General features: G+C 41.5%; 1 protein-coding gene across 10 annotated transcripts in view; it reads right to left on the bottom strand.

Annotated features, from left to right (window-relative positions):
- The window catches only part of PHF14 (PHD finger protein 14), a 1104121-nt gene that overhangs the window by 647584 nt on the left and 432975 nt on the right, over positions 1-23562 (bottom strand). For all 10 annotated transcript variants that reach the window (XM_029588971.1, XM_029588965.1, XM_029588970.1 and 7 more), the window contains one exon: positions 518-686. In XM_029588971.1, coding sequence (XP_029444831.1) covers positions 518-686 — 169 coding nt within the window. The remainder of the gene's footprint in view (positions 1-517; positions 687-23562) is intronic.

Here is a 23562-nt window from a genome sequence, read left to right as displayed (position 1 = left end):
TATTTATTTAGGCAATTTTTATATAGCGACATTCATACTGATTTCATGTCCGTTTACAATACAATGAATTAAACATGATCCCAAACATTTAAATGTGTGAATTTCATTTAGGAAATCTTGCAAATTAAACACTGTTATGGTGTATAAAAGTCACCAATAAAAATACATGTTATGTACACCCTCTAATAATCCAATTTATATATAAATATGGTTAAGAGAAATATTAAATGAGATTACAAAATTTATAAAAGATTGACATGTTGCTATTTCTAATCACCATTTTACATGTATCTAATAGAGGATGGTCATTAACCTGAGATGAAATTGCTGAATTCTCAGAAAAAATACATAAAAAATGATTCTACCACCACAACAGAAAAACAAATGTTGTCATCAGCTGTATGTTTTGAAAGTCTGTTTAACATATATTCTGTCAAGTTCATTAAATTATGCAAAAATCAGTCTTTAATAACATATAAATGCCAACATGCCAATTCATAAAGGAAGTAGAATTTACCGTGTTCCTTAGTGAAACCTTCTTTGGTTCTGGTGGTATATCCTGTGGAACAAATTTCACTGGCTCTTTAATTTGCCTCCTTGATCTCTTGGTCCCGTCTGGCATAGTTTCCATGGCAATGTCCGCTTCCATGTCACTGCTACCTGCCTGGTCACACTCTGAGCATTGCCTAGAAGAGAAAGATTTTAAAAACTGAGATAGCAAAGTAAAGAACAATAAGGAACACATTTTCTGCTAAATATACAAGAACCAATTATATACATATATACAATATTTAAACTTAATAAAAACACACACGCATTTACATCACACAGACATATATATATATCAATTATATATATACATACACAAACAAACTTATACATACAGATAGGACAACTTTCAAACAACTCTGCATGGCCCCATATATGCACGTATATTGCCACATGGAGATCTATGACAGCATTTTATAATCTGCGCACATGAGGTATGTGCAGATTATAAAATACAGGAATGTCTACCCCCAAATCATATGCGCATATGTATGATTATGCATGAATACCAGCAAGGTGTATTTCGATGCATTAAAAAAGCATATTTTTCCTACAACTTTTACAAACATTCACACATTATTTTGTGTGAAAAAACTGACTTGCTCGCATAAAACCCTGTTTACGTGCAGAATTCTGTATATAATAAAGAATGTCCGCGTAATTGAAATCACTAGTTTGCCAAAACCTCTACCAGTTCATTCAGTCCTTCTTCAGTTCTTAACTGCATGCCCCCCACAGTTCACCCAGACCTCTCACCCAACCAATAGTAAACAATACCCAAGTACCTCAATTACATAAGATAATTAGCAGGTGTAAAAATGCACAAATAGGTTGACAAAATTTAGGCACATAAGTCTCATAAAATAGCAACTTGGACAAATAGCTCATCTGCATCCTGGAATATTCTAGACCATCCCCTCCCCCCCCTCCCCCCACACACACATGTAAATGTGTATTCGAGACAGAAAATACGAGCATACTTACACTCGTATATGCTAATTTTATGTACATAAATGTTTAGAAAACTCACCCCATATATATATATATATATAGAGAGAGAGAGAGAGAGAGAGAGGGAGAGAGAGAAAACTCTACTAGATCTCTACTAAGAGGATTGCACAATGTTAAAAAAGAGAAACAGAAGTAGTAGATTGTTGGGTTTTAGCACTCCCATGTGTGAACCTGCAATGGTGAAGGACCCCAGACTATAAAATTTAAAGACACCATTTTCCAGTGTGGAAATTGTGTTCTTTTTAAGGAGGCAGGATAACTGTACCTGCTCTGTATTTTGTTGCATTTACTTTTAATATGGAACCCTTGGACCAATAGGAAGGAGACCTGGGAAAGGAACAAGAGAAAGGGTTTCTTTCACCAAGCTTAATCATGACAAGATTTATCCCTTTTCATCTGCAATTAAGGAAGTTTTATCCACTCCTCCTTCCTCAAATTTTGATAGTATTTTTAAGTTAACTTTTTCACCATCTGCCGGAGTTCCCCAAAATTCAGAAATTCAGTGCTTAACTACAAGGAGTTTGATGTGTCTCACCAAGAGAGATCCAGTGGACTCTTGGAAGTCCTGCAGGGGATCAATTACCATTCATTACTGGGAAGAGGAGAAGTGGATTTTACAGAAGACCAGTGGTACCTAGTCAAATTTAACCACTGTCATCTGGATACTGATCAGAGGAGTGAGGTGATACCCTCCAGGTACCAGTAAGGAGACTGGACAAGTAGTAAGAAGTCATCCCAATACATCAAATTCAATTATATCTAAATTGGATTCAAGACATCTATCCACTAAATTCTAGGAGGGAGCTGTACTATTAATACCCCATAATTGGAAAGGAAAAGGAATTAAAGAAATTAACAACCTACATCAGTTTAAAGTATAAAGTCACATACTTATTGAAAGGATTAAAAATGTAAATAGATTGGAATCAGTAAGGATTTATGCAAGCATGTATTTATATCACATAGCCATCATTTATCAGTAAAGTTAAGCTGTAAACCACTTTTAGCTTCCAGTATGTAATTACTGATGTATATAAAAAACTTTGATGCTTAAATAAGAATTGAATAATGCTCAGGGCCTTGGAAATATTCTTCTTCCCACCCACCCTTCTCTCTGCTGACTAGAAAATCTGGAGTCGGCGGAGGTTAATACTAGTAAGGACACTTTGAACCCTCAGCAGTCCTATAATTAAAATTCATCATGAGAATGCTTGGGGAGGTTTGTTAGCCCAGGAGTTATTATATAAATATATAGATAGATAGATATACAGAGAGATATCGTAGATAAAAAAAAGTACTGCAGTGTCTACTGAAAAATTCAAAACCTCTTCAAGCAATCTACAACTGCTCATAAGAAACATCTTTCAATTATATGGAGTAGTTGCAGATTTTGAGAGAGATTTGTGTGGGCAGCTGCAGATTGCATGTTATAACCCTGACCTTTTAAGAGGACTTTACTCTGGTCTATATATTCATACACACATAAACACACACACACACACACACATATATATAAAATGATGGCTAGCCACATAAGAACACACACACATGCTTATCGAGTGATGTTAATCAATACATTTTCCTCCATTCAACATGCTCCTGTTAACATTACTTCTTACACAATAGTAACTACAGATGCATCATTATGATATAATTGCCTGTGTCACAAACAGGTATATCTAATAATACAGCAAAACAATTATCTGATAATACCTCCTGCAAAGGGCACTACTACAATTTGAAAATGGAATGAAAATGATAAAACCTAAAAAATATATATATAACACAATAGTTTGGATTTTTTTTTCTAATCTATACAATGGACACAAGATTCAGCAGACTATTACTGTCAGTTAATGCTTACTGAACTTGCTGGTAGCAGTAATGTTTCATTTTCCAGTGTAAACTACCGGCATCAGAAAGGACCGTATGGTAATTAAATTATTTTTATTTTTAAAGTGTTTCTTAATCTTGACTGGACTGGATCCTCTCCTTTGAATTACAGGTGTACATTTACATTGAATGACCAATATCCCACATTTTAATATAATCAGGCTTTGTAGTCATAAAATCTCCACTATCTAAACTACAAGTGAGCAAACTTTTTGAGCCACAGCACTTTCTCTTCCATCCATACAATTTGTTAGGTCCTTACCCTATCCACCAAAGATGGCTTACATCATAGATGTATATATATATTATGTACACCAAATAAGAAAACATGGAATACACCATGTATCACATATAACAATATTATACAAACTAAATTTAATTACATATTTTAATACTTATCAAATACAAATTTTTAAATAAAGATACATATTCAAATTGTCACTTGTGCAAAAATACAGTTAAATTGCATTACAGTATTTAAAAAAACTTCATAGTATTTACATCTGAGGCAAAAGTCTAATAAAGAACCACCCAACTGCTCCGCAAGGCAACTGAAGTTACAGTAAGTCTTTCAATAACTTGAAGGGTGAAGAACTGTAGGGAATATTTCTCTCTCAACTTGCAGCAGTATTTTAACAGCACAAGTGTTCCTCAAACCCCAGCAAAGGCCTTAAATGTTTCACCATAATTGGCTTCCTTGAGGGGGGGGAATAAAATGTGTATCGAAGTCTCACACCCATTTGTCATGTTAATCTGTTTAACCTATTAGTACAGTGTTGTATGAATTGCTAGAGAGTGGTTCACATGATTATTCAGTGTCACATCTCCTGCTTTCATCTGCTGGGACACAGAACGAGGCCAAAAATACACACCCACACACAAAATGGTATCCTGCATTCTAGGCCTGGTGTCAAAGTCTCTCACCAATCAATCAGCTGTTGAACCGTTTACCAAATAGCAGACAATCACACTGCCAGCCAGAAGCTCAAAATTCCAGTTTGATTCTCTTCAAGTTGCTAAAAGGAGCAATCTGATAACACACAAACACAAAGAGAGGCAGATACCACACCACATTCAGACAGGCACCTCAAAGTAATAGCAGCACAAATTTCTTACACTGCCAGACCTATTGTGAACACAAAACCCTGCAAAAAAAGACAAAATCTATACAGCAAACATAATAGTAGTAACACTGACTCAAACACAGATCCTACCTGTGAAAAAGCAGCACTGAAAATATTACACTGGGTCCCAGAACACCAATATACCATTCACTAGAGAAATGAAACAAACCCAATTGCTATAGATCCCTACAAAGACACTACATACTAGCTGAATCTCTTACCTTGGTCACATGCACAGTGCAGAGACAGACCCTCACCAAATATAGAATAAAGTATCACAAATTAGAACCAGCAATATGCAGACAAAAACTGAAATGGAAACCACGGAAAAAGCAGAACCACCATTCCTTATAAAATGAAATAAAAAAACAAAGCATCAATTAAAATAGGAAAAACATACTAATAAAAGAATATTTCAAAACTACTGACAAACAGAGAAGTCACTCACATGCAATAGCACAGACAAAAACAGACTGAGGAAACTCTGAAGTAATGCCTATATAGAAACTCCCACACATGTGCAGGAGAGCTCAATGCACTACTAGCTTTTAAAGAGACAGATGCATCCAGTGCCGCCTGATGACATCACCCAAAGATCATGTCTAATTCAGCCTTGCATACTGACAGAAAAAGAAAAGTTTCAAATTCACTGTATTAATTTTGTTCAAAGGTTTAACACACTCTACCATGATATTCAAATTAAAGAACCTATATAATTTTCCCCCAGAATACATTTCAACTACTGATTATACATCATATGCTGTAATTTTTGCTAATATTTTGTAATCCGTTTAGCATAACTGTTTCATAGGTGGATCATAAATACATTTAATAAATAACAATATATATGCAAAAATCTCTCAACTGTTTAGTATCGGAAGCTAATTGCTAACTTTATATTAATATATAAGGACTCAACATCTAATCTGAGTAGGAAGAAGCAATTTACTGTAAATAAGTTATATTTTAAGATTTTATCAATTCTGGCTGTATCTACATAGCTGAAACACACCTGTATGATTTCTGTTTTAGATACATTAGAGAAAATATTTGCAGGAAAAAATCCAGTAACTTCAAAAGTATAACTGTAATTAAGTAACTGTTCTATTTGGCGATAATTAAAATTGCACCATTATAACAAAAACGTTTCAATGACAAATCACAACATCAAAATAAGAAAAGCAAATGTGAAATTCCTTTTCAGTAAATATATACAGTCAACAACAAAAAAACCTAACAGGGTCATTTTTCAAAACGTGATAGGCCATTATCGCATGCGTTAGGGCCTTATTGCGTGCGATAACTCCCTAACGCACGTGTTAACGACTGCATCATGATAATAAAATTTAAATGAAAGGGGAGGGTTTCAGGCGCGATTTTAAAAGTTTTGGGCCCGGTTGTGCTTCAGATGAAGTTTTATACATTATCTCTGGCAGTGGCACTGGAACTAACTACACCTTTTGCAGGGGCACTTATGGGGGTGATAGTGTGCGCCCGGCACCATCGCGATGCAGCCAGGCGCACACTATCGTTCCCCCCCCCTCCCCACCCCTTTTCTGGCTGGGGCTCTTCATTCTGCTATATTTATAGCAAAATTAAAAATCTAGGCCTAAATTTGGTAAATAATTCCTAAAGGACATTTCTGCAAAAGGAAATGAAGGAGAGCTTCAATACTGTTAAAGAAATTCCTCATCTGCACTACAGTTTGTTATTAATTTCCATGTTTTAATTTAGATCATTTTCATATAAACTTTTAATATGATAGGAAGACCAACCAGCATATCCAATCTAATCAGTTACATAAACCACAATACTATGAATATATCCTCACTGCCAGCGTTGCTTTGCCAAAGACCTGATTGCTAGACATTGATAGAGTGTGAGAAGATACAGCTTTTTTTTTTTTTTTATTGAAGATGGAACAGAATTGAATCTTTTGTTGAAGAAAGTGTCCATTTCTGGATTAAGCAGTGAGACTGAAAAGAATCTTTTTTCTTTAAATACATTTTGCACACAAGTATGAGAGAATTTCAACTTAAACCAATAGGGCTGAATTTTCAAAATCATTTATATTAAAAAAAAATCTGGTTTTATGCGCACAAATCAGTTTTGGTTTTTTTTTTAAACTGTCCAGTTTGTGTGTGTAAAAGTATATGCAGAAAAGATTTTATGTGCATTGCAAAAATGTATTCTAAGAAGCATTACTGGAGGTGGGAAAACCATTTACACACACATATATTTGATTTTTAGAAGTATGCACATACATTTATGCATACACATTTATACCTGCCCCCTTGCAACAGAAAGTGTGCACATGAATCTGCTAATTTTTTAAGCAGACTTATATGCGTTAAGTCCACTTTGAAATTAGAGCTAAAAGTTGCATGTACTCCCTACATTAAGATTTTAGCCCCAGGTTGGGCTGTTATAAAATTACGCTCAAAGGGGCAATACAAAACAGTACGCTCAGCCGAGCGCACTGTTTAACCCATGGTTGGGTGCATGATTTGGACGTGCATCCACAGCCCATTATGCTATAAGGGCATTGTCGCGTCCAAAATGTGTGTTCAACCCCCAGCGAAACTAATAGCACTTATCACATGCAAATGTATATTGATGAAGCTCTTAGTTATTCACCCAGATTAAAAAAAAAAAAAAGTGCGCCCGACACGCACATTTTTATGCTCAGAAATTAACGCCTGCCCAGAGTAGGCATTAATTTCCAAGTAGCCCAAAAGTTGTACAGAAAAGCAGATAATACTGGTTTTCTGTACATTCTCCAACTTAATGTTGCCATGATATTAAGTCAGAGGAATCAAAAGATTTAAAAGGTTTAAAAAAACTTTTTTAAATTAACGGAGCTCAGTTTAGGGAAATGGACGCTCAATTAATGAGTGGCCATTTTCCTAATCCACTGACAGCCAACCTCTCCTAGGAAACCGCTGCCAAGGAGGCACTAGGGGCGCGCAATTGTCCCTAACACCTCCTTGGCAGCGCAACCCCTCATTTAAATATTGAATCGCACACCCAGGAGAGGTGCCTGGGCGCATTGGGAAAGCGGGATCTCAGCACTGTGTGCCTGTTTTTCGTGCTCATTTATTGCATCGGCCCCATTAAGAAAAAAATTCTCTCATTGGTCAAGAGAGTAGAGAGCTGGTTATTAGCCTATTCAGGAGAAGATTTGCTGTTTTAGCTGAATAAAAGCTATTTTGCTTTAAATCTCCTTGGACATTGCTTTGAATGAGGGACTCAGCAATGGATGTTATACTACCAATTTTCCCTTGAGCAAATTTTACATATCTATTTTTGTCTCCCTGAAGCAGATTCCTTCAATTCATGGACTGCATCAGAAATTTTCATAAAAACCAAAAATATACGTCTGCCTTTTGACTATATTGTGCCTTTTCCCAGGTGCCGGGGGTTGAGGTGCTGCAATTTCATCTTTATGGAAGGTGCAACAAGGAAAGTAACAGGTGTCAAATGACAGTACTTGGAATCCTGTTTTCTGATCCAAAGCTTTTTTTGGATCAGAGTCCCACAGGGATCTTGCCTCTTCACAATACTTTCAATGTTTATTTATATGCACTGAGACAAATACAAAGCTTCAACATAAGGCTAATGACAGTTATATTTACTTCTGGGGGACAATCATGCAGTTGCTCTATCCAATCTTATAGACTGTATTACAGATTACAACCAAGATGTCTGTCAATATGTTAAAGCTGAATACTTTTCAAACAGAGATAATTCGTTTTTTCTAGATATGACTCCAGAAAAATGGAGAATCTAGAGCTGCAAGGTGGAAAAAATGTGATCATAAACAAACAGATCAGGAATTTGCTAGATGAATGGTTGCATTAATTGCCACAGATTCATTCTGTAGTTAGATCCCAATTAGCACATCTCAGAATCACTTTGCAGCTAAGATTTTTTTTTAAAAGAGAGATCTCATTAAGGTAATATATGCTTTTGTTTCCACAACAGTAAATTACTTTAATTCCCATCTCATCACCCTTTCTAAAATATACTGACAAATTGCAATTAATGTAGAATGCTGCAGCCCAAACATTTTGTGTTCTGGCATTAAGGAAAGGACAACCACTGTTCTAGAGTCATTGCATTGCCTCCTCCATGGACAGGGAGCTCAACTTTCAAAACTATCCACAGTACACCAATTTGTATGCAGAGATTTATGCTAGCACTTTCTGAACTGTGCGATGGGAACAGTACAGTTTATAAAATATCAAGTATTTATACCCCAAAAGTACATACAAGTTTCAATGCATATATATATTTGTAATGCAGAACACACATACTTTCTCCACCCATTTGATAAACTTTGCACATATATTTTATATGCATAATTAGAAAAATGCATGCATAAAGTGACATTATTATTTACCTGATCATTTCCCTTCCTCTAGAACCAATCAGGCTAGTACACACAAGTGGGTTATGCCCTCCTACCAGCAGATGGATGTCACCCCTCATATAGCTCTGCACTGACAACAGCCTGCCAGTAAATTCTACACAAGCTAAACTGTGGACAACTATAACACCATCAACAATCTGTCGATGTCTCTTCTCTTTATACTTATGAATGCATTTATGTCACATCCATAAAAGCAAGAATATAAATAAACAGAAAATGAAGCAACACAGGGAAAACAATATACCCCCCACACTTTCTAACATTAGAGCATCCACCTCCTTCCATGTCCATCCTGCAGTAATACTGAAGCATCAGGAAGGAATGTGGACTAGCATGACTGTTTTAGAGGAAAGGAAATTATCAGGTAAGTAATTTCACCTTCCTCTTCATCCAGTCACGCTAGCCCACACAAGAGAGATGTACCGAAGCTAGCCCCTCAAAGGGCGGGATGCTGGTTTAGTCCTCCACAACACAGTCAAGGCAAGGATGATATGGAAAATGGAAGTGCTTGGAAGATAGGCAATGATGCCCAAGTTGCTGTTCATCAAAGCCCCTGACGGAGATACCCACTACAGCAAATCTGTCCAAGAATTGGCCAAAACCCTCTTGGAATACAGGCAAATTCTGTTCGGTAAGGGAACCACCATATATGCTACTGTGACCCCCTCTTCAATCAAACGGATTCTGCAAATACAAAGGAGATATCAATTGCTGAAACTACAAAGAAGACACCAGTTGCAACTCCATGCCTGACATAAGCTACGCTATCATAGAATGAACTCTAACCTATTTCTGAAACGGACACCAGAAACCTCATAGGCCACCACTATCAGTTCCTGAATCTGACACCCTAACTCAGCAAGAAACAGTTGTCTCTCCTTTCTTCATGCTACCACAGAAAACAAGGTTGATCCAAGCTCCGAAGAGTACAGGTAACATTTAGAAGTTATCAGGGCCGCAGAGATGCACCCCTGTGAAGCTTCCTCTACTTGGCCAGCAAAGGTAAAGGATACAGATTATTACTGATGAAACTACAAGACAAACAAAAAAACACTGAACAAAGTTGTGTACTGCCCAGAGGGGGAAAAACACACTCATGAAAGGGAGTGTTCAAAAACGCTCCCCGAATCGCTGAATATATGGCAACATGGAACACCAATTTCAAGGAAAGCACCCGCAAGAAAAAAAAAACACTTAAATCAGCCGAATGTCGTGCTCGAACTGCAAGCAGAAAAGAATCAACAGCCTGCCATTTAGTCAGGCCAACTTGGACAAAATCTATGAGTAGAGGAACCAGGGATGGATTCTGAATGCACCGCTGTACCAACCCCCAAACCGTAACCACTTTCCAGAAATGCAAGTGAGCATGAATAGAGAAACTTCTGCACCTTAAGGCAGAGCCATCACAGTCAAGGAACAAAGTCCCTACACCAAGTACACCCTTTCAAGGGAATCAGAGTCTCATGAAACATTGATATTTTCACATTGGAAGAAGAAACCTCTAAAGAACTGATGCCAAGGAACTGATCCATGGCCCAGAAGCCAGATCGGGGCTACCAAAAATAAACAGACTTGAATGGCCTGCTAGTCACTGAAGCCCCCTGGGAAATATGGGCCAAAAAGGAGAAACAAATAACGCTCCACTAGTGGCCTAAAGCTACTTCATAACATGTATGTCAACTGATCAAGGATCCCTTTGGCAATCATGAAAAAAAAAAAAAGTGTCCAGACTCATCCATGCTGCTTGCCATCAAATCCAGACCCGGCTGGCCCAGCCGTAAGAAAGAGACAGAAGGACTTGACTGACAGGCAGTTCAGCATAGCAAGAGAGACACTGGTTTGAATGGAACCCGCTCTTGGTATATGAGACAACCAATTCTGTAGGAACGGAAAAGCTCACGCAGAAGAGGAGGAAACGCTCATCACTAGAGAAATCTGAAGGTTCAGAGTACCCCCTGGAGCTATATGCATGCTACCACCTTGACTGCATTTACCATCACTAATACCACCCAACGAAAAAGCCAGTGGCAAATTTTAGATACACTAGCAAAAATGCTCATGCTTTTAAATGATAGGACTACCTTGTCATTTCAGGAACCACTGGTTCTGAGCCTGTAACTCCTCAGAATGAGGGCTACTGACTGTCCTCCAGAAGCACCACTGTTCAGACGTATGGCATCAACTCCATTCTTCTGGTTACCAACTCGCTTTGCAGCCATCAATGCAATCCCTTGCTAGCTGCCCCTGCAACTCCTTAAGGGAATCCACAGCTTCTGGATCCACTAATCTGGAAGGAACTCCTGGGTCCAAGCGGTATCAAACTGAGCTCCCATATCATTTAGGTTCTGTAGGGGTCAGCATCTGAAATGTCCGCATGCTCACTTGAAGGACATTGCTCTTATCAGGCCATTCCACAAAAGACCAAATCCAAAGCTGCGTTGCAATCCCCCAGGAGCCACACCTTTCAGAGGTTTGCAGGCTGAACCACAAACAAAGAACAGAGCCCAAACCTAGAATAATTGCTGCCTAGTACTGTGGACAAATTACCTGTATTAGACTATAAAGAACAGACTGCTGCAATAACCAAGACAGGAACTCCAAGAAGGGGTCCTTACCTAAATGGATCACCTTTGAATAAAGCATTGACTCCATAAGGCTTTGGAAACAAGAGGAGCGTGTTCCAACTCCACTGTTACAGTAAAGCACGGTTTATTTTGGAAAAGCAAAAACTCGGAAAAAGACCAAGACTTCCCTCTAGAAATCCTCGCATTATCTTAGAGGGCTGGCACTGACAGGACCAATGCTATCTCTTTCCTTGAATTGCATTCAGATAGAAAACTTACCAAGGCAGCACAGTGATAATCTGCTCACCAAAGGCACTCTCCAGAAATTCCATTTAGGGAGGGAGGGGGAATAGGAGGGAAATGAAAAGAGAGCTCTTCATTACCTCTTTTCTCTTGGTTTTTTGTTTGTTTTTTTTTGGGGGGGGGTTGGGATTTTTTATTTTAAAACCTGCATGAACCAATTGCTCTAACACCACGGTACCAACACATCAGAGCTAGTAAGACCTTTGAGCTCTTCCAGACCACAGCTAGGTCTATAATCCACAGGTCCCTAAATTCCACAATGGGCCTCAGATAAAGCAAATGTTGCTTACCTGTAACAGGTGTTCTCACAGGACAGCAGGATGTTAGTCCTCACATATGGGTGACATCACAGGATGCAGCCCAATCACGGAACACTTCTGACAAAGTTTCCAGAACTTTGACTGGCCTCTACTGGGCATGCCCAGCATGGCACTAACCCTGCAGCCAGTAGGGGTCCCCCTTCAGTCTTATTTAAAAGCTACAGGTAGTGCCGAAAATAAAATAAGAAAACGTTACAAACCCAACACTGCGGGGCGGCGGGCAGGCTTCGTGAGGACTAACATCCTGCTGTCCTGTGAGAACACCTGTTACAGGTAAGCAACATTTGCTTTCTCACAGGACATATGGGTAAGTACCGAGCTGAGGATGTCCGAGAATGCACCAAATGTACTCAGGCATGCAAGGCACTAGGCCTGGGATGAAATTTGGCCGAGGGCATCCGGAACCCCACTGGGCAGGCAGAAGGGTGTTGATACGTCACGTTGTAAATAGGTTGCGCAAGACAGACTGGCCAAAGATGGAATCTTATCTTCCGGCTTTGTCTAAGCAATAATGGGCTGTAAAGTTATGGAGAGAACTCAAGGTGGCAGCCCTGCAAATGTCAGGAAGCGGCACCGAGCGTAGGTGTGCTACTGAAGTCGCCATGGCCCTCACATGGTTTGCTTTAACACAGTCTTGAAGTGGAATGCCCGCTTGCTGATAGCAAAAGGATATACAGTCCGCCAACCAGGAGGAGAGAGACTGTTTACCCACAGGCTGCCCCAATTTCGTAGGATGGAAAGAGACAACAATTGAGTGCTTTTCCTGTGGGCAGCTGTACGGTCTAGGTAGAACGCTAGAGCCCGTTTGCAGTCAAGGGTATGCAGAGCCTGCTCTCCTGGATTGGAATGGGGCCTGGGAAAAAAGGTAGGTAGTATAATAGATTGATTGAGATGAAACTCTGAAACTACCTTAGGTAAGAATTTAGGGTGAGTGCAGAGTACTGCCCGGTCCTGCAGAAGTTTAGTGTAAGGCGGATAGGTAACTAGAGCCTGTAATTCACTAACTCTGCGAGCGGAAGTGATTGCCAAAAGGAAAATCACTTTCCATGTGAGATATTGAAGGTCACAGGATTGAACAGGCTTGAATGGCGGTTTCATAAGCCGACCCAAAACTAGGTTGACGTCCCAAGAAGGGGCCGGAGGATGCAGAGGATGCTTAAGGTGAAGCAAGCCTTTCAAAAAACGTGTTACAAGGGGTTGTACTGATATGGGAACATCCCCGAAACCTTTATGGAAGGCAGCTACCGCACTGACATGCATCCTGATGGAGGAAGTTTTTAGACCTGCCTCTGACTAGTGCCAGAGATAGTCCAGAAACTTCGTGATTGGACAGGTAAAGGGGTCAAGGGATTGAGAAGAGCACCATGATGTGAACCTGGCCCATTTGTAAGAATACGATATCTTCGTGGAAGGCTTCCGTGAAGCAATCAGGACACGGGAAACTGGTTCAGAAAGGTTAAGTGGCTGAAGGATTAACCTTTCAACATCCAAGCCGTCAGGGACAAGGCTTGAAGATTGAGATGGCATAGGCACCCGTCATTTTGAATGATTAGAAGCGGGTCCTTTCCCAAGGGAATGTGCCTGTGAATGGAGAGATCCTGAAGTATTGGAAACCACACTTGGCGCGGCCAGTGAGGTGCTTTCAGGATCATGGTTGCCTTGTCCTGATGTAACTTCACAAGAGTCTTTGAGAGAAGTGGAAGTGGAGGGAATGCATATAGGAGACCGGTTGCCCATGATAGGGAGAATGCGTCTCTTGGCTGATAGTGTTGGCTGCGAGTGAGAGAGCACAAATTGTCTACTTTGCGATTTTGAGGTGACATAAAGAGGTCTATTTGAGGATAACCCCACTGTTGGAAGATCGAGTTCGCTACTGAGGTGTTGAGAGACCACTCGTGCGGTTGAAAGGTACGACTCAGCTTCTCTGCCAACACATTGTCCACTCCCGGCAAGTAGGTGGCCCTGAGGTACATCGAGTGGGAGAGGGCCTCCGCCCATATCTGCGCAGCTTCCTGACACAGAAGGTAGGAGCCCGTCCCTCCCTGTTTGTTGTTGTACCACATGGCCACCTGGTTGTCTGTCTGGATCAGGATGACTTGATTGGAGAGACGATCCTGAAATACCCTGAGAGCATATCTTGATTGCTTGCAGCTCCAGGAAATTTATTTGGTGTTTGGCTTCCTCTGGAGACCAAGATCCTTGTGTCTGCAGATCGGCCATGTGGGCTCCCCAGCCGAGGTTGGAAGCATCGGTGGTGAGAGGTATTTTAGGATCTGGAGCCTGGAAGGGCAAGCCCTGGAGGAGATTGACCTGATTTCTCCACCAGGCGAGAGCCTGACGGAGTGAGTCGGTTACTTGGACAATGGTAGACAGCGGCTGAATGGATTGAGTCCATTCTGACCTTAGAGTCCACTGCATGACTCTCATGGCCAAGCGGGCCATTGGGGTGACCTGAACTGAGGATGCCCCAGGAGAATCAGAAAGTGGTGTGCAGTCGTGGAGTGCTGAGACTGCAGCTGGTGTGCAAGAGACATGAGAGTGAGAGCTCGCTGTCGAGGCAGAAAAGCCTTTGCCTGCAAGGTGTCCAAGTCTGCCCCAATGAACGATAAAGTTTGAGATGGGACTAAGTAGGATTTGTCGTAGTTGACAAGAAATCTGAGTGAAATTAGAGTGTGTAAAGTAAGATGTAGGGACGACAGAGCAGCTTGCTGAGTGGGAGCCCTGATTAACCAATCGTCTAGATAGGGGTAGACATGAACACCTTGAGTCCTGAGGAAGGCTGCAACTACGAAGAGGCATTTTGTGAAGACTCGTGGTGCAGACGCGAGGCCAAATGGAAGCACTCAGTACTGATAGTGCTTGGGGCCTACTAGAAACCTCAGGTATTTGCGATGAGATGAAATTATCGCAATATGAGTGTAAGCATCCTGGAGGTCTAAAGAGCAGAGCCAGCCTCCTCTTTGTAGAAGAGGAAGAAGAGAGCCTGAGGTTACCATTTTGAACTTCCCTCGCTGGAGGTACTTGCTGAGGGCACGTAGATCCAGAATTGGACGAACACCACCTGATTTTTAGGGGATTAGAAAGTACCGGGAACAGAACCCTAGGCCTTGCTGGGAATAGGGCACTGGTTCTATTGCCTTGGACTGGAGGAGGAGGGAGACCTCCTGTTCCAGAACGATAGAGTGAGCGGATGTTCTCCACGTCGGTAAAGGTGGGGAGTCCGGTGGAATGGAGAGAAAGTTCAGACGATAACCTTGAGCAATTATCGCTAGGACCCACTGGTCTGAGGTGATTGAGTGCCACCTGTTGTTGAAATGGCACAATTGACCTCCCACTGGTATGTGGGGCAATGGAAGCTGGCTGCTGCTCTCTATGCAGGAGTCAAAAACTGGAAGCAGGGCCCGGCTGAGGAGCTGCTTGTGATTTTTGTTTTCGTGTCTGACGAGACTGGGCTTTTTGAAATGGTCTTGTAGAACGGGTTCTAGTTGGTGGTGGGTAGGACTTCTTCGGGCGGAAGAATGACTTCTTAGAGTCGATTCTGAAGGGCTGTTTTGAAGAGTACTCAGAAGGCATCAGAGAGAGCTGTCTTAGGGTCTCATGATGGTCCTTGAGTTCCGCCACCGTTCGTTGAATCTGCTCACCAAACAGATTATCTCCTACACAAGGCAGGTCAGATAATCTGTCTTGTACTTCAGGGCGAAGGTCAGAAGACTTGAGCCAGGTCCATCGTCTTGCCGAGATAGCAGCTGCAGATACTCTGGTAGCAATGTCAAAGATATCGTAAGATGATCTGATCTCATGCTTGCCTGCCTCAAAACCCTTGTTTACTAGGGTTTGGAGTTGCTCTTGAAATTGCTGAGGCAGGGAGTCTGTTAAGTCTTGTATCTGCTTAAATAAGACCCTATTATCTTGGGTCATATAGAGCTGATAAGAGGCAATTCTGGAGATAAGCATTGATCCCTGGAAGACACGGCGACCAATGGCATCTAGAAATTTCTGTTCCTTGCCTGGGGGAAAGGAAGTGTGAGGTTTTGATCTCCCTGCTCTTTTCTGGTCAGAATCGACAACCACAGATTAGTGATCCAATTGAGGTTTGCGAAAGCCTGGAGCTGACTGAACGAGATAGGTGGTGTCAGCTTTCCTGTGGACTAGAGCCACAGAGCCAGGATGTTCCCAGTTCTTTTTGAGGAGATCCAGAAGAACCTGATGGATAGGGATGGAGGTTATTTCCTTGGGAGCATCCAGGAAATGTAACAGCTCCATCATTTGATGCCTGTCATCTTGTTCCGTTTGTAATTGGAAGGGAACCAATTCAGACATCTCCTTTACAAAATTTATAAAGGAAAGGACCTCTTGAGGAGAACGCTTTCTGCTTTCAGTAGGTGAAGGTGATGAAGGCAAATCATCGGTGTCTGATGAAGAACCATCAGTCCAGGTGTCGTAGGGATCAGCCCCTGCTCCTCTAGGGACTAGAGGAGGACGGGGCGGTGGGATCCCTGAAGGTCCTGGTTGAGGCTCCGAAGGACTCGAAGGAATAATTGGAGGCACCGATGAGGGCATCGAAGGCACCTGTACAGGCATCGAAGGATGGCTCGGTGGTACCGATGGACGCGTCGGCACCAATGGTGGATCGGTGGTACCGAACGTAACGGCATCGACGGCTGAGGCATCGGCAGAACACCCAATGGAGGGATGCGGAACGGTGTTTCTCCTCCCGATGACAAAGCAAGCGGGGAGGGCACCGGAGCCATCGGTGACCCGGGGTCCATCGGTGGAAAAGCGGCCATCAGCGCTTCCATTCTCGAGAGCAGCGGTGCCAATGCTGCTGGAATCGGGTCAGTGGTCGGTTCCGCAATCGGTACTGGAGTTGGTGCCGGAGGAACCTGGAGTCGATGCATCGCCTTGTCGATGGCCTCCTGAACCATCCGGTCCAGTTCTTCTCGGAAACCTGGAGCAAGCAGCCCCGGCTCCAGAACAGAAGAAGGAGGCAGAGGCATAGCCAGAGGGACCACTGTTAAAGGCGGAGTCGCAGCTCTTGATACCCTGTCGGGTGAGGGTTGCCTCAGTGACCTGGTCGCCGAAAAGGTCGGTGCCTTTTCTGGACGGGGCTTCTTCAGCGGCGGCTCTGACGATGGCGAGGTCAATGATTTTGCTCCCTCGATGGTCTGAGACTTTCGATGCCAGTGGCGATGTTTATCTCTACGATACCCTCGGTCCTGAGGGGGAGTAGAGGGTGTCAAAGGCCAAGAAGTCGTCGATGCCGGGCGGTCACCGGTGAGTGGTCGATGCTGGCGCAACGTTGACGGTTCTGACGATGTCGATGCAATAGACGGCGTCGGGGTTTGAGCACGGAAGAGAAGTTCCATCTTCTCCATTCCAGCCTTGCGACCTTTTGGTGTCATAAGGGCACATTTGGTGCAGGTTAGGACATCATGCTCACATCCGAGACACATTACACAGACTTTGTGAGGGTCTGTGATGGACATGCTATGATTACAGTCCGGGGACCGGCGGAACCCCAACGCCATGGCCATGAAAAACTTGAGCCGCGGTACGTTCAACAGCCAGTAGGCCGCAAGGGCCAAACTCGACAGTAATGGACGGAAAACGGGTAAAAAAGTTACCAGAGTACCGCAGTTTGAAAAAGTTGAAGGAGGGACCGCTTTGGGGTAAATTAAATTTTAGTAATTCCGTGAGGAAAATTCCTGTCAGGAATTTCTGCAGAGCTCCTTAACCGCGTGGCTACTGCTGTGCGGAAAAAAGAAGACTGAAGAGGGACCTCTGCTGGCTGCAGGGATAGTGCCATGCTGGGCAAGCCCAGTAGGGGCCAGTCAAAGTTCTGGAAACTTTGACAGAAGTGTTCCGTGATTGGGTTCCATCCTGTGATGTCACCCATATGTGAGGACTACCATCCTGCTTGTCCTGTGAGAACAGCCATGTCCAATTCCTAATCTCACCACAGGCAATAGTATAATCTGCCCACAGTGGTAGCTTTCACCCATAACCAAGCCTGGGATTTCCTATATGACATATCAGTTGCTATCCTTAAACAAAGCCCTGGGGGTAACTTGCATGGAGGGGAGCTACCATTCTTAACAGAAGGCATTAGGGAAAGATCCACTGAACAGCAGATATCAATCTTAACAGAAAATGCAAGGGCAAGAGCCTATCATGGTTTTCACTACCCTGAACAGAAGGCTTGAGAGTAACCTGCATGGAGAAGCAGTTACTAGCCTTAACAGAAGGCATGAGGGTAACCTGCATAAAGTGGCAGTTACCATCTTCAACCAAAAGTAGGGGAGGAAAAAACATCATCCCAGAAATAACTTGTTGGGCAGACTAGATATTGCCTGCAATGGCTGCCATTCTCAAGAAATCTTATTATGAACTTTTCCCTCCCATATCCATTGAGGAGGGAACCCCAGAACAGACTAGGATAATTCTGTTTCAGAGGCCTGACCAACGACTAGTATCACATAGGTAGATTACAAACAATGCAATACAATTTTTTTCCCAAGGCATCCAGACAAGACCAGAACTGAAGTGGCCCAATATCCACTGCTCCTATCTGCAACTTACAGATTGCTTTACGAGGACACAGGTTTCCTCGAGTCCCTGCCCTTCTGGCAGAAGACAAGTCTTCCAAACCTGAGAGATATACAAAGAGGCTAAGCCATTCTATTATGTCAGTGCAGACTCAAATAGAGGCACAATCATGAAGCCTTTGGTGTTTTTTTTTTTAAACAGAAACTCATGGGGAAACCTGTATAGAACGACAGCAACTACCTTTAACTGAAAGCATGAAGGTATACCAACTGAACAACGCCACGATCATCAATAGCCTGCTGTCCTCCTGCACTGTGGGAGTTAAAATAAAACCTGGAGGGATTTGCAAGGAGCTGCAAATGCAAAATGGCCAATAATCCTTTCCCTTGACCACTGGACTCTGCATACTTGGCTCCTTCCTAGGAACCTCACAGACTCATGTTGCGGGTAAACTCTGCCACTCATATCAAGGCTATCCAATGAAGGAGAGACCATGCTGCACCATTGCCATGCTTACAAAATGGCTGCCAATCCCACCCTGAAGCAGAAATCTCTGAAGGAACTGGCACCATAGGGAAAAGGCCCCCTGAAAATTCCTCTACCAAGCGTGGCTACACTAAAACATTAATCCTGCCAGCACCATCTGCAGCATTCATTTTCTCTCTTTTCAAAAAAAAAGAGCTATGAACATCCCACATTCTGCCGACATAGCCATGCAGTCCTCTAACATCCTATCCTTCATAATCGCTGACCTGCTCACTATGCCGACCCCCTCCCACAGCACATATACTGTGAAAGAATTATTGCCGCCACCTTGTGCTGAACATAGTTTTTTAATTTTAATTTTGTTTTGGTTTTTTTTAAAGACAACCTCAGAAAATAACCACCCAGAGACAAAAATCTACCCAGGGGAAGAGGGCAGGAAGGGAACAAAGGAGGGGAAACCATAAGAGAGGGACTGATAACGACCCCCCATCCCTGGAAACCCCTTGCTCCTACCTTACTCCTCAGAAGAATGGAGCCACTTCTATCACCTCTGGAGAACTTTTGCTGAAGAAGGCAACCTGCAGGAGCTATCCCCACTTCCTTGCAAGTTTGCAGGCTCAGTTTAGGCAAGTGTTTTGCTCAGCTGAGAGAGGGAGAAACATCGATCATCTCAGGAGCCTTGCATCAGAATCTTCCTGTTCATCCATCCTAACCAGGCCTCAGATTCCAGCAAGCGAAGCATGTCCACCATCTGCTGGAGACGGAGAATACTGGCAGACACACGTCAGTGCAAAGCTATATGAGGGGTGACATCAGCAAGCTTTTGATCTGTCTCCATCTGTTGGAAGGAGTGCATAACCCAATTGTGTGGATGAAGAGGAACTCAATGAAATGTGGAGTTACATTTAGAAGTACGTACATACATGCTGTGTGTGTATTTGCTAATTTTACATATGCAACTCTTAGAAAATTACCTCCATATATTACAATTTAATAATCTCAGCTTACTTTTAATTAGAGAAATGGGTGTGCTTTATTTATTAGACAAACTGAAATGGTTCAGCCCTAGCCAAATTTTACATTCATCCTAGGCTTCATTGCTAGTTTAACCTCCATTAAGGGAAGCACATTTATCAAACACTATTTTATTTATTTAAAATATATTTTATTCCACTTATAGTGATTATGTCATGATAGGTGGATTACAAAGCAAATGTAAAACAGTAAGTTCCAGCGTTCCCCCCACAGCTCAACATAGATCAGATCAGCAGATCTCTTCTCAATATTTACTAAAGCCATGTTCCAGGCCAAACAATCTTTTCAGTTTAACTAATAAAAAACAAACGATGGCACCATATTAGCTTAAATAAGTTTTGTTTTTCTTATATTTGGCATGTTCAAAAAACATATAATTGAAAACTGCTCATAGACTCCCCAGTCAAATTTGCTCCTACTTTGGTTCCCCAACCCAAAGACAAAATATGATGATGATCCTTCAGCCAGGCTCCCCCTGGAGATGACACCTTTTCCTCCAAATCAGCCTCCCCCATTGGAAGGAGGTAGATACAATGGCAGTCTCTCACCAGGCTCTAAAGGAAAACAGGAGGCAGCAGCATCTCACTAAGCTCAGAAAGGAAGTACTGACAGTACTGTCAAGCCCCACCGAATGAAGAGGAGGCATCAGCTGTGTCCCAGCTGGAAAAGAAAGATAGCAGTGCCAGAGTAGCTGACTCAAGCTTTTATTTAACATATTGGCCCAAAAATAAGAGGGTCCTCTTGTACTGAGACTGCCTTATTAATTAGGCCAATATAGCATATTGTATGCAATATTCTAAGCTCAAATGGCTTGGTACTCTAAGACTGAATCCATTGTCGCACTTTTTTTTTTTAACTTTATGATTTCAAAATATAATCCTCAAGTCACTTGAGAAAGTAAGCAAAGCTAACAAGCAAATTAATATACTAATTATCAGAATAAAAAATAAGGAAAAAACAAATCAGCTCTGCATCAAGCCAATAATATAAATTGATTCAAGATCTCAATCCAAGAAGTAAAAGGAAAAGAAAAAAATATGCAGACAAAGCAATAGGCTCCTGGGGCTGTCTAATAAGAACATTATAAGAGTAGATAAACAGGTAGTGGCACAGCCGAACCAAGTTGTACAATCTTATCAGTTAGAAAAAAGAAAAACTGGTTAAGCTCAAAAAATACATAAGAGACCTCTTTATATTTAAATCAACATTTGCAAGTAAATTTGAGGAAAAAAAAACCAGAGCCCCCAACTGTAACACCTTAGGTCTCATCAGAAGAAACTGTGTACATTTCCTCTGAATTTGTTTAGCCACATCTGGGAAGACCATAACCTTACAATGCAGAGAAAAGATGCACCTCGATGTGTAAAATACAAATTTCAAAAGCCAATCTCTATCAGGATCGAGAGCCAAAGTAACTACTAAAGTAGCAGGCTTTGCCACGGCAGAATAAAAAATCTCTAAGAAAGCCGTAATGTCCAAAACCTAATCCAAAGCAGGAGACAATTCTTGCTGACCATCCTTGAGGTCTTGCTGCTTAAAAAGGAAGGAGATAAATTCTCAAAGGAGTTGGTATATAAGACTCTGGAATCTTAGAATCTCCATCAAATATCTTTTAATGTTCTTAGGAGAGACCACTGGCAGATGAGGAAAATTGATGAAACACAGATTCCTCCATTTAAAAGAGTTCTTAGTGTTCTTAATTTTATTAGTCAGATGCATATTATCTTTATTTATTTAGGCATTTTATATACCGTCATTCCAGAAAGATCACAGCGGCTTGCACAACGGCTTACAAAATCAACGTTTGTATTCTAGGATGACAATCACATTCTGTGCCAATATTCATAATTTGGGTCTACATCACAACAGTTTTATGTTCTTGTTCATATTCGTACAAATTCTTGGTTAACATGACAGCAGATTTATAGACTTCATATTCATACATTTTAAAAGTCAGCATTACAGCAAATGCAGATTTTAATTCTACTACCTATACACTTTACAACATTCATTACTACTGAAATTTGAGGTGCCAGGCTGCTCTGATACAATTTTCTAAGACCATATTATTCTCAAGCAGAGGGATCACTTAAGACATCATAGAACTACCCAGACCCTCAACTGCTTCCCATATAGTCTCTAAAGTAAACTCAGGCAGTCTAACCAAGTTGAAGGTTTTCTGAATCTCCTGAGAATAACTAAACAAAGAAGACATCTTGGAACCATCTCCAGATACCACTCTCCTTGTCAGCAACTCCTCCCAGCCTTGTTCAATGCCTTGGCCAGCAATCCCACACCTCCCATTAAACTCCCTATAGCCAGAAACGTCGCAACAGCATCATACACCAGCAACCTTCTTTGTGACGGGAAAGCAGCTCTAAAAACCACAGATTTGTCACCTTTTTTTGAACAGCTGGTATCTTCCCAGGCGAATCTTAATAAGAATATTTTAGGGGATTTTAATCACATTGCTACTGTTCCTTTGTCACAATCTTGCTCCTCGTTTCTCAATATACTGGCTTCACTTGGATAGAGTCAGTTTGTCAGAACTCCAACTCATAAGTTAGGACATTAGCTTGATGATTTTTATCAATTCCACATTGGTCTTTCCTCAATCTGTAATTCTTACAATCTGTCCAGTCCCATAATCAGTTAATGTTATGATTTCTATTCAGATTCACTTTCATTAATTATACCCCATTTCCAGTTTTATCACCTGAGTTCATTATAAAGAGAGGCCATTTTGATCAAGAAAAGTTTTCTGAAATGATTGTACATGGGTTATCTCTACTTAAACCTGATGCCGAATCAGCCTTCAGTAACTGAACTATTTTGATAAATATTTTAGATGCTATTGCCATTTTCAAATCTGCTCCCTTTAGGCAAGCTCATGAGGTCAGGAGATGGATGACTCCTGAGCTTAAAAGTGTGTGATGTCAACTACAAAGACTTGAACATGTCTGGCATAAGTGCCACACTTCACCAGACTTGAATCTTTCAAGAGGAATATGTTAGAATATAAAACCCTAGTTTCTTCAGCTAAGAAACCATTTTATTATAAGCAGATTCATGACAAAGGTTTTAATCCCAAAGTCCTTTTTCAGATTAAAATGAATCTTACTAGTGACCCTTCCCAGTCAAAGATGAATAAAGGGAGTTATCCGGGCACTGTCAATTATAATGATTTCAAAGATTACCTAAATTCCAAGGTTTCTTACCTATTGGTCACATTTCAGACAGTGCTTCCCTGGTATACCACCTCATTAGATCAACCTATGGAGTTGTGGTCAAGTTTTAAT

Source organism: Rhinatrema bivittatum, chromosome 2, assembly GCF_901001135.1.
Source record: "Rhinatrema bivittatum chromosome 2, aRhiBiv1.1, whole genome shotgun sequence".
Taxonomy (NCBI): Eukaryota; Metazoa; Chordata; class Amphibia; order Gymnophiona; family Rhinatrematidae; genus Rhinatrema; species Rhinatrema bivittatum.
Note: the sequence above shows the minus strand (reverse complement) of the source record. Positions and strands in the feature narration are given on the sequence as shown.